General features: G+C 50.0%; 3 protein-coding genes across 3 annotated transcripts; all 3 read left to right on the forward strand.

Moving 5' to 3' along the window:
• Window positions 1-901: 901 nt before the first annotated feature.
• LOC120952932 (ras-related protein Rab-36) lies at window positions 902-3610 on the forward strand. The gene is made up of 4 exons (XM_040372530.2): window positions 902-1905; window positions 2002-2197; window positions 2305-2512; window positions 3518-3610. Exons 1-4 carry the CDS (start codon window positions 1550-1552, stop codon window positions 3586-3588), a joined length of 831 nt encoding a protein of 276 aa, XP_040228464.1. The 5' UTR covers window positions 902-1549; the 3' UTR covers window positions 3589-3610.
• A 23-nt stretch (window positions 3611-3633) lies between these two features.
• LOC120952931 (dynein axonemal intermediate chain 4) lies at window positions 3634-7303 on the forward strand. Its single transcript, XM_040372529.2, has 3 exons — window positions 3634-3879; window positions 4026-4160; window positions 4227-7303. Exons 1-3 carry the CDS (start codon window positions 3745-3747, stop codon window positions 6036-6038), a joined length of 2082 nt encoding a protein of 693 aa, XP_040228463.1. The 5' UTR covers window positions 3634-3744; the 3' UTR covers window positions 6039-7303.
• Window positions 7304-8248: 945 nt separating this feature from the next.
• LOC120949494 (translation initiation factor IF-2) lies at window positions 8249-10915 on the forward strand. The gene is made up of 4 exons (XM_040366823.1): window positions 8249-8362; window positions 8853-9604; window positions 9853-9980; window positions 10278-10915. Exons 1-4 carry the CDS (start codon window positions 8332-8334, stop codon window positions 10537-10539), a joined length of 1173 nt encoding a protein of 390 aa, XP_040222757.1. The 5' UTR covers window positions 8249-8331; the 3' UTR covers window positions 10540-10915.
• Window positions 10916-11292: the final 377 nt, after the last annotated feature.

Raw genomic sequence — 11292 nt, forward strand, 5'->3', positions numbered from 1 at the left:
TTCGCGAGCTGATCTTTGTCGAACCCTGGTCTAGAATGCTGTCTACAGAGAAAGATAACCAAGGCATACTCACCTACCAAGTTCAAGTTGTTCTTCCCTGAACAACAAGACCCTCATCCGTCCGCCGATCTTCGCATAGAACACTTGCAACATTGATGCATTCCTTGTAGGCAGTGGGCCTATCTTCCTGTTCAATGAGCCAGTGAGAATGTCTAAAATTGAAGCAAATGTATTGACGCACAATCTGTACTGGGACAAAAAAGCACGTCCCATGGCAGACCACTCATCATCATCCTTCGTCGTGTATCGCGACCGCCTAGAGCAAACGGTAAATGTATTCCAAAATCCTGTTCTATACGCCCCAACACGTGGTTGGCAGCGCGCAAGAAGCTGATTAAGAAATCGGCTTTTGGAAACTGTAGCACTGTAGCACTGCTTAGGACGACTTCTGTTCCATGTTTGCTGCTTAGCTGTGCTTTTAATCCGGTTTTAGCCGGGGGTAGCATTTCCGATGGAGACATCAACTCATGTCCTACTGCGTTGCAACGCGTCTTTTCAATGTCGTTTGGTACATCGCAATGTCCCAACACCATCGGTCGTTTATCGGTGGTTCTAGATCTGAATGCTAGACAGACCATATTCCAATCAACCAGCCTGTTGCGTCTAACAAGCAGCATGCAAGGACAGCTGTTTGGTACGTAACAATGAGTGCAGGATCGAACGCAGCTCTTCAATGATTCGTCCAAATCCTTCGTACAATTCATCACCCATCAGCAATGGGATCCTATTTCAACCCAAAAAAAAAACCCTGTCCTCCTTCAACATTACAGCTGTTTACCTAACCCGCGAGTGACACGCTCGTTTCGATTTGGCTTGCGCTCTTCGTTTCTCACCTTCTTCCAGCACCACAACACCTGGAGCTTCATTCCATTTCCGCCTATTTGGGTGTGTGTGTGTCCCACATACGATCTTCGCTCTTCGAGGGCCACAGCTGTGTGTGTAGTGTGCGTGTACGTATTGTCCCGCTGTTATCCTTTTTCGTGTTGTTCCTTTTCCCGGGATATTCGTATTTCTATTCCGTCTCCCATGCGGGTTTCACCTCGCGCTGTGCCCTAGTGTGCCACGGGGAGAGACACCTTGCGAGCGATGGAATTGCTGAACCGTAGCATTCGCCGGCGATCGTGTTGAGCTGTCGAGCGTTCATTGAAGTAGATCGGAAATGGTACGCACTTTCGTGGCACAAGGGACCCAGTATAGGACCTTCACTAACTGGTGTGTAACAGCAGCTCGATTCCTATTGAACTGGCGTGCTGTCTTGCTTGCTCTTGTTTCCTCCTATCCTTACCACTGCCTACTGTGCCTCTGTGTTTCTATATTGTGGCGGTTGCCATGGTGCTACCTACGGTTCTACGCATGTATTGGTGCGTGTCCCTTATTCCTGGCTCCTAGCAGGATCCATAGCTTGTGCTTGCCCGGGGCTTTGCGTCCTCGCGGCAGTTCCACTCGCACTCTGTTACTGTGCAGACACGTAGCAAACCAGTGAACCAGGATGCCTATTTTTCGCAAAAACAAGCGCCCGAAACCGACCAGCTACGAGGTGCTGAACAACAACGTCGACTACGGTACGCGGCGGATCGAACAGTTGCCGCGGCCGTACAGCTGCCAGGTAACGCCGTACCGGGAGCTGGAGTTTAGCGAGCGCACCAAGCGGGCCGCCCAGGCCGTGGTTCCGTTCCTGCTGCCCGCCTGCAAAGCCATCTTCATCGGGGACGTTTCGGTCGGGAAAACGTCGCTAGTGAACCGCTTCTGTCACGAATCGTTCGACGGTGACTACACCGCCACCATCGGGCTGGACTTTGAGGTGGAACGGTTTCAGATCCTCAGCCAAGCGTACAGTCTGCAAATGTAAGTGGCTTGTGCCAGGTGAAGTCCATTGGAATTCAAAAAACAAATTGTGCTAATTGCGTGTCTTGGGTGCTTTGTTCTTTCTTTGTCTGACAGTTGGGACACAGCAGGCCACGAACGGTTCAAATGCATCGCACAGTCCTACTACCGCAATGCGAGCGTCGTAGTGGTTGCGTTCGACATGACACGCCCGGAAACGCTGCTAAACGGCAAACGGTGGCTCGATGAGGCACTGCGGTTAAATACTGGCCCAGTGCTAAAGTTTCTTGTCGGCACCAAAAAAGATCTGCTGGTAAGTAAAGCACTGAATGGTGTCCTTATACATCCAACAACCCTCGTACGTCCAGTAACTAATCCACTTCTTGATTTTGTTTTTTTTTTTTTGTGAACACTCCGCAGAGCGATCAGGCACTCTGTGATATTGAGCTGGAGGCGATTAAAATGGCGTACGACATCAACGCCGAGTATTGGCCGGTTTCGGCCCGGACCGGCGAAAATGTGACCAAGTTTTTCCGCCGACTGGCGGCCCTCGCCTTCGACTATGGCGTGCAGCGGGCGATGGAAACGAACGCTTCGCTGCTGCAACCGAACGGGAACAGTTTACTGAGTAAGTGAGTGGTTCTGAGGGAGGGTGTGTGTCGCAATGTGGTAGAGATGTAGTTGATCATCCATAAATTACGTAACGCACAAAAAAGAGATACTTTGATCCGCTTGACGAGTAGAGTACTTTACGCCAAAGGGCTACGTCCATAAATTACGTAACGGGTTTAACATCGGTTTGCTATCGTAACTTTTGTTATACAGGGATCGCTATAGGTACAAGTTTTTGGAGCGTGATACAAAACGACAGCAGTGTCAGGACCGATTTGAGTTTTGGATTAACTCCAGATTCTACTTCCAGATGATACTAACCCCAGTATCAGTTCCCGGTTTAAAATTCAGAATCACTTTCATGATCGGTATAGGTTCTGGAGCAGTTTATTACTGGATTGAATTAAGAATAAATTCGTTCAGGATCAGTTCTTTGTTCCAGGAATCTTTTTCTTTTGGCCTAACAACCGTTGTTGGCCAAGGCTTGCCTGTACCAGTAGTGGGCTTGGATTTCAGTGACTTATTGATTACCCGCAGCAGGATAGTCAGTCCTACGTATGGGTACATGATCCATTCGGGGCTTGAACCCATGATAGATATGCTATTAAGTCGTGCGAGTTGACATGTTCCAGGAATGGCATGGATAACGAACAGGTTACTAAACCGATAAGGATTCGGGATCAGCCTCAGAATCAGTATGGATTCAGGATCAGTTCCAATATCTCTATGGGTTCAAAATCAGTCTTATACTGATTTTTATAGTATTTTTATACATATGGATGCCCCTTAGATTATAGCCTGGGAACTCGGGTAATTTTTTAAATATAGTTTTTCTCATATCCTGGAGCTAATGGTCCAAATTAACTGGTGCTAGTAGATATCATTTATCCTTCCTATAAGCGTTACGTATTTTATGGATAACACCATACCTGTCTTAAATGAGGAGCAGACCTAAATTCATTCAAAAGATTTTTCCTTTACGATTACATTTATTTACTTTTTATTATTATTTTCTTTACAGATCTGTACTTCTTGCGCAAGGAGAAGAAGGAGAAAAAGTTCCTCAAATGTCTAAACTGTACAATAAACTAATTTATTATTGCCTATATTTAATGATCCCAGTAACCAACGGTTTTCTTCATTGTCCGCATTGTTCCCCCGTAGTGTGCTTCACTCAGTTTTATGTTGTTAGCAAAAAAATAACCATCCGAAAAAAGAAAAGAACCAACCGAACACACAAAAACAAACATGTCTTCCAGCCATGCCGCACCGTCCTCCAAATCGGTCAAGTTCTACTCCGCCTCGCTCAGTGCGGGCGCGGCCAGCGACAGTAAATTCGTGGTGGATATCGTGAACCGTCTGGAGGAGCGTAACCGGCTACAGGTATCTGCAAACAGTTGCTAGGGCAACCCACAGTCGGTGGCCAGTAAACAATCAGGCAGAGGCGAGGAGGACTCCTTTGTTTTTTTTTCCGTTACTAAGCAAATGGTTGTTTGTTGATCCATTTCGGTCCCTTCCAACACGCACAGGTTCCCATCGACGGTGTGGACCGAACGCCGGCCAATCTTGCGCCACCATTCTTCGGCGAGGAAGCGTTCGTGTGGAGTCGCTTTCGGGAGCAGTTTCACCCGTTGGCCAACGATATGGAAGATGCCACAGTGCCCGTAAGTGTGTGAATTTGAATCTCCTTTTTCACAATTTTCTAATCAGATTCTTGTTCAAACTGCCAGACCGCCGATAAGCCGGACGGGTTCGACAACTTTGAAACCCAACCAAACTACGAGGGCGTTATCGATCGGCGCAGCCCATCGCTGGAGGCGGGCCAGAAGACGTACCACGTCAAGATCCGCCTAACCGAAACCGACGACATCGTCCTGTTCGAAAGCCCCAGCCATGTCGTGTCGCTCGACGCGGAAGAGGCAGCGCGCGTGCAGGAGCAGAACCGCCGCTTCGAGACCCGCCCGAAAGCACGGCGAACGGCCGACGCCGAGGCGCAGACCCGCGACCTGCCGTGCAAATCGCGCTCCGTCAACACGGAGTGCATCCACCGGCAGGATGTGGCCTCGTTCGTGTCCAACTACGACATGTACGACACGTACAACGATCTCGAGCGGCACACGAAAGAGATCAACGTGGCGGACTCGGCCTCCAAGCTCGAAATAACGACCTACTCCCGCGAAGGCATGGAGGACATTGACGAGCGGCTCAATCGGAACGCCAACTTTCACCTCTCGTCGATGATCCTGCAGCGGCTGCTCGCGGGCAATGTGTACCGCGAGCAGCAGATCCGGTTCCGCAACATGTATCCGCCCGATCCGTGCCGGGAGGACATCCGCTACCTGTACCGGCTGGACGTGCTGTGGACGTACCGGACGGTGGAAACGCTCGGCAAGCCGGTGGCCAGTGCGAGCTGGTGCCCGGCGAACGGGGACATTGTGGCGCTCGCGTACGGCATCTACGGCCACACCGGCAGTGACGATCGGGGCTGTGGGTTCGTGTACGTGTGGAACATTAAGAATCCGGTCAACCCCGAGCGGCGCTATCGGTTCGATTGCCCCGTCACGTGTGTGGCGTTCTCTCGCCGCACCCCTCAGCTGCTGGCCGTGGGGCTGTACGATGGGCGGGTGCAGGTGCGTGACATCACCGACACCACGCAGACACCGCTGGCCGTCTCGAACCGGGACCGCTTTCCCGTGTACCAACCGATCTGGGACCTGAAGTGGGTCGAGTTCGACAACGAAGGCAAGGACGAGGTGATTGCCGTCTCGCAAAACGGGTGGGTCATGAAGTACACGCTCACGATCGGCCAGTATCTGCTTCCCTATCCACTGCTTCGGCTCGATCGCGTCGAAGGAACACCGGAGGGACAAACGAGCACCGGGACGTCCGAGCCCGCCGACCAGCAGCCGGTCAGGGTGCAGTCCGATCTGCACCCGCAAGCACTGTGCGTCACGATCCACCCGGTCCAGAAGGACAAGTACTACATCGGCACGGACGAGGGCGCGGTGCACTGGTGCAGCATCAACGATCCGTTCCAGCATCTGGGCGTGCTGCAGATGCACAGCCGCGGCATCTTCTGCCTCGAGTACTCGCCCTGGAGCCCGCGCATCTTTCTCACCTGCAGCGGCGACTGGAGCATCCGCATCTGGATCGAGGAGCTGCCGGAACCGATCGTAACGCTCTGCACCGGGTTCGCCCCGATCCAGGCGGCCTACTGGTCGCCCACCAACAGCACGGTGATCGCGAGCGTCACGCGCAGCGGCGTTCAGCTGTGGGATTTGAAGCGCCGCAGCTCGAAACCGGCCTCGGAAACGACGCTCGGGAGTCTGACGACGGCGCTGACCGTGGTACGGTTTACGAACTGTGGCCGCTGCCTGCTGGTGGGCGATGCGGAGGGCAAGGCGCACGTGTGCGCCCTGGAGGATATGCCGTTTCCGCCCCACTTTCAGTACCGCGAGCTGCAGTCGGCCCTGTACGGGAAGCTGGTGACGACGCCGGAGCTGTTGACGCGCGTCAAGCGTATGGGCTACCTGGGCTACTGAGTGGAATGGGGTGGAGCATGTTGTATTTCGGGTTCGTCGCCTGCTTCGTGTGTGGCAAAAGGCGGCAGTTCACACGAGCTTCCCGATCACACGCTGCGTTTACATCGGATTGTTTCAGAAAAACTATTATCGGTTGCTTGAGCTATTAAAGCATTGGAGGGGGGGGGGGATAACAACCATAACACACATACGCACACACACACCCTTCTCCAGCGCCTCCTGTGCATTTGCATGTGATTCCTGCGCGGTCGGCTACGAGCGCGCTCTCATGGGGTTTTACGATCGTTTTAAAATGATTTTAAAATTCGGTCATAAAATTATTTTATAATCTTTACCCGTACCTCCGCTCTTCTGCGCTCTTACAAGACGCTCAGTTCCTGTGGATGAGAGAGAGAGAGCGGGAGAAAAAAGCCTCCGCCAGGCTCCTTATCGAAATGTGTTGTGTGCGCGGTGGCTGATTGGCTAGACAAAAACCACTTGCGTGTGTGTGTGTGTGTGTGTGTGTGTGTGTGTGTGTGTGTGTGTGTGTGTGTGTGTGTGTGTGTGTGTTGGAGATGATCCTGTCCTGGTTTGCAGTGGATAAGGCTGGATAGTCGCGCCACTCTATCCACTATCTATTAGATGCTTATTAGAATACATTTTGTGAGCAAAAGCTTGTTTTCGCTGTTATGCTTTTATTGCCGTTTTCGATCGAAACAACTGTTTAGCATCGGCTTTTATTCGCCACCCGCGTGATGATGTTGGTGTGGGTGGTTGGGTGGGGTGCGATATGATCAGTGTCGATCGTTGCGCATGATCGTTACGGGCCAATAAAAATAAGAAGACGAAGAAAGAAGAGAAAAAAGGACACATAAAAAAAGCAGAGAGTTTGAGAAGTTGTTTTGATTCCTTTGATGTTCTTTCCTGCCCCTAAATCTTCCACCCTGCAACACGAAATGATGGGCACGTTTTTATGACTTTTTAATGGGCAACCGAAATCGTCCGAAGAAGGAAAAAAAAACCCCAACGGGTGAAGAAAAAAAAACCGGTGAAAGAACGAAGGTAATGTGAATGTGCCACAAAGCACAAACCGCTTAACGTCGCGTGACAAATGGAAAGTTCCTTCCGTTTGTGGTAAACGGGTTATGGTGGGAGGAGAGCGAGAGAGGGGGAAAGAGGGGGAGGGTCACAGCAGCAAAAAACGGATGCACAAAGTTGTAATTTTTCAGTTGATGGCATGTCCTCCCCTTAAAAATTAAACTCAAACCAAGCACAAAACGGCGACGAAATCAATCCTGAAGTTGGAACGTTTAAAGTGAAGAAGCAATGGCACAAGAAAAAAAAAATCACAAAAGCGATGGTGATCGGTACCCCGGACACGGCTGGTAGTGGATTTGGCCGCTTGTGGAGGCAAATGTAAACGTTAAAATGCTCATTTGCGAAAGCGATTCGGTGTGTGCGCGTGCGAAAACCCTTCGGGCTATTAACACTTACAGGATGGAGAAAGAATGAAAAAAAAGGCAGATGGGAATGGGGCTGAGGAGGAACGATTTACATCCCGGAGGGTGTTAAAATTGCACACAAACAGCAGCATAAATCAGACGCCTCGCACTGCGCATCGTGTGCATTTTACGCCCTGCCAGCTTGCGCAACGACTCCTATCGTATGACACATGGTGTATGCGAATCGTATTGGAATAATCGTTAGACACGGTTAGAATGTAATTTCCAATGCGAAGACGATTGAGTTGGTGGGAATGAAAAACGGCAATGATTCGATGCATAAAACTGTCGCATAAAGAGAATCAGCGTTTAATAGTGGGTAGATTTCCTAAATCAAACAACAATGTTCTACTCTGTAGCATTTCACACAATCAGCATAGTAAAACATGTATCGTGAGAAAGAGTTTTTTTTTCAGAATTGTTAAATCGATTGAAATGCTATCACATTTTACGTTGCAATTATACTTTACATTTACCATACAAATATTAAATGGAGCATTTTTTTAAACATATTTCTGATTATATGATACAATTCATCTTATGTGTGTGTTAGTGTTGTATTTATTTTTAATCAATCAGACATCCCAAGAAATCTTTAACGGAAAAATGCAACATTTTTGAATTATGTCGACTGTGGATCGACCTCATCGCGTAGTACTGCACAAACTCCGCTAGGAGCGCTAGGGTACTGTTGACGTTGTTTACTTGACAATCGATCGCACAGTTAGAATTTTCTACTATGTGTCATCGTTCCGGAAGCGGAGCATAGATGCTAGCTACCTCCGTTTTGACATCTCTTTTCCATCTCAAGTATGGGTCCGAAGAAACCGTCCGAGAAGCCCGGTAAGCTAAATTTCGTGTATTTTGCGGTGAAAATGTCCTCCCAGTATCGCAATTCGACTGTGAAACAACTTACTAAACGTGGCTGCATGTAGTTGGCTGGTGATTTGCACGGGAATGTGATTTTTCGGTGAAAAATAGCAAGTTGATGTTTGATTGTGTACGCCACGAGGGCTGTGTTCCGTCAGAGGCATGCATCGCATGCGAATGGTGCGACAAAAGGACGGAGCGCGCACCACAAGTGTGAAAGGCTGCTCTTCGGTGTTTGAAAGTGTGCACAATGCATGTCGTGCGCCCGAAAACGTGTTTACGAATGATGATCTTTACGCGAAGAGGGAATCTCTCTGAAAACTGCAATGTTTGAGATAATTTACTTCGTTTCTGACAACACACTGTGGGAGGACATAACCCTGTTTCACCGCATTTCCTGTTTACCTTTCCCTTCCGATACTAATGTGGTTCTCTGGTTTGTTTTCATTTCCGTAATTTGTAGCCGGCCAACCGGCCGAAAAGAAAGAGAAGAAGCCGGCAGCCGCCGCCGCTGCTACGGCTTCCGGATCTGGTGAGAAGAAACCCGCAGCGGAAAAGAAGCCCGCGGCGGAGAAGAAGCCAGCAGCTGAGAAGAAGCCAGCGGCTGCACCAGCTGAGAAGAAGCCCGCTGCCGAGAAGAAGCCGGCCGCTGAGAAGAAGCCCGCCGAGGAGAAGAAGGCCGAGAAGCGTGCCGCACCGGCCGCCGACAGCAAGGCCGCTCCGAAGAAGAAGGCACCGGCTGCCGCCGCCGCTGCTGCTGGAACCAGCAAGCCTGCCGGTGAGGCCAAGAAGGATGCCAAGAAGGCTGCCCCGGCCGCTGCTGCTGCCGCTGGCGCTGCTGGCAAGAAGGGAGCCAAGGCTGCCCCGGCCGCTGCTGCTGCCGCTGCCGCCGCTGGCAAGAAGAAGGCCGCAGAGAAGAAGGGAGCTGCTGCCGCAGCCGCCGCCGACAAAAAGGGCGCTGCCAAGCCCGCTGCCAAGGGAGCTAAGGCTGCGGCCGGTGCCGGTGCCAAGGGTGGCAAAGCGGCTGCCGGTGGCAAGCCCGCCAAGGCTGGCGAGAAGAAGAAGCCGGTGCGCCGTATCAATGCTAAGGGCAAGAAGACGACCAAGTCCCCGCGCCCGAAGCTGACCAAGGAGCAGGTGAAGGCCAAGATCCAGAAGGGCATCCAGAAGGCTCGTGCCACCGCTATGCTGCGTGCCAAGCGTGCCTCGACCAAGGTGAGTTTAAGCGGGGTGTGGTGCAGTGGTTACCGATACGGGTGGCGGGTGTGTGTGTGTGGTGTTTTAATGATGAAATGTTGAAGAGGGAATCTCATTGATGCTAGAGCATGTGAAAATATTGCATTACTTCCAACTGAAATTCCACATACCAATCCAGCCCAAGTAGGGTGTCGCTCGCTGTTAACAATTGTTGTGAAATTCGATGGATCAGAGTTAACAATGTTTCTATTTCTTCTCCTCTACAGCTGGTCAAGGGTCCGTATGGAACCTGCGTCCGCAAGATCCGCACGTCCGTGCACTTCAAGCGGCCGAAGACCCTGAAGCTTCCGCGTCGTCCCAAGTACCCGAGGAAGTCGGTCGCCAAGCGCAGCCGGTAAGTAATCACAATGGTAAAACCTTCATATTGGCATTCAAAATCAAAACAATCATTAAAACACGATCGTATTCGAACCTTCAGAATGCGATCGTGCAGCTATTGAATGCTAGAGCGACCTCTTTTTATTTGCAACTGCTTTCTACCACACCCTTACTAGGAAGCTTACTTAATGAAAGAGACAGTTGTTACTTGACACAATGTACCTGAAAATCGCGCCCTTATACTTCAAGAAACGCTGTTAATGCTCGTTAATTAATACTAATTTAACATTCTCTTTCCTTTTCCCACCATCAGCATGGATGCGTACAATATAATTAAGTACCCGCTGACGACCGAAGCGGCGATGAAGAAGATCGAGGACAACAACACGCTCGTCTTCCTGATTCACCTGCGCGCCAACAAGAACCACGTGAAGGCCGCCGTGAGGAAGCTGTACGACGTGAAGGTGCTGAAGATCAACACGCTGGTGCGACCGGACGGCAAGAAGAAGGCGTACGTGCGGCTAACGCGCGACTACGATGCGCTCGACATTGCCAACAAGATCGGCATCATCTAAAGCGCTAGTTTTGTACGGTTTTTTGGCGAACACTTCTCTCTCTTTCTCCTACCACGGTGGGGAATAATGGGGAGGAGTGTTCAGAGCGGGAAAAGGAGAGGATGCTGCGTCGTGCGTATCGGAGTTTTTTTACACGGTGTGTGCGCGCGTGTGTCCTTTTTGCATTCCTACTCTCCTCAGATACGTTTCTCCTGGCGCGTTGTACGCGCGCAATCAATCCTTTCCACACTCATCCGCGGAGAAACCTTTCTGTGTAAAGCTTGTGCTGGAATCGTATCTAGCAGAAGGTTAGAAGAGGCACACACGATAACAACTTGTGAAAGATGAAGAAAAAATATAAAACATCTGTTCAGGAGAGGAGAAAATGTAAATTTAACATTGCGTTGTGGTTTTCTTTTGTTTTCATTGATGACAACTTTAATTACTGATAGGAGGGGGAGTAGCGAAAGAGCTCAGATAATTTTTAAAAATCACATTATCAAATTTCTCGTTTTTTACTACATTGCGAGCGATTTTCAATCCAGTTTCGATACCAGAAACTAAAATAGATACGACCATCCTGAATGACTGCTAAAGAAATCGGGCCGCTCACGGGTTTCAATACTCACTGCAATACAATTTTTGGTCACTTACCTTCTAAACTTACATTTTAAATGAATATGACCTTGAAACTACCATATTTTGTCTACTGTACAAACTTCAAAGCATCTAACACTGAAATACAATCCAAATTGCTCTCCGATATCACGTCCA

The sequence above is a fragment of the Anopheles coluzzii genome, chromosome 2 (assembly GCF_943734685.1).
Source record: "Anopheles coluzzii chromosome 2, AcolN3, whole genome shotgun sequence".
NCBI lineage: Eukaryota > Metazoa > Arthropoda > Insecta > Diptera > Culicidae > Anopheles > Anopheles coluzzii.

What these genes read in the sequence shown, in the direction of transcription:
- LOC120952932 (XM_040372530.2), top strand. Translation starts at nt 1,550, where the DNA reads ATGCCTATTTTTCGCAAAAACAAGCGCCCGAAACCGACCAGCTACGAG. An exon ending in CAAGCGTACAGTCTGCAAAT is followed by an intron (nt 1,906 to 2,001) that starts GTAAGTGGCTTG and finishes TTTGTCTGACAG; the next exon opens with TTGGGACACAGCAGGCCACG. An exon ending in GAACGGGAACAGTTTACTGA is followed by an intron (nt 2,513 to 3,517) that starts GTAAGTGAGTGG and finishes TTTTCTTTACAG; the next exon opens with ATCTGTACTTCTTGCGCAAG.
- LOC120952931 (XM_040372529.2), top strand. Translation starts at nt 3,745, where the DNA reads ATGTCTTCCAGCCATGCCGCACCGTCCTCCAAATCGGTCAAGTTCTAC. An exon ending in AGGAGCGTAACCGGCTACAG is followed by an intron (nt 3,880 to 4,025) that starts GTATCTGCAAAC and finishes CAACACGCACAG; the next exon opens with GTTCCCATCGACGGTGTGGA. An exon ending in TGGAAGATGCCACAGTGCCC is followed by an intron (nt 4,161 to 4,226) that starts GTAAGTGTGTGA and finishes TCAAACTGCCAG; the next exon opens with ACCGCCGATAAGCCGGACGG.
- LOC120949494 (XM_040366823.1), top strand. Translation starts at nt 8,332, where the DNA reads ATGGGTCCGAAGAAACCGTCCGAGAAGCCCG. An exon ending in GAAACCGTCCGAGAAGCCCG is followed by an intron (nt 8,363 to 8,852) that starts GTAAGCTAAATT and finishes CGTAATTTGTAG; the next exon opens with CCGGCCAACCGGCCGAAAAG. An exon ending in TCGGTCGCCAAGCGCAGCCG is followed by an intron (nt 9,981 to 10,277) that starts GTAAGTAATCAC and finishes TCCCACCATCAG; the next exon opens with CATGGATGCGTACAATATAA.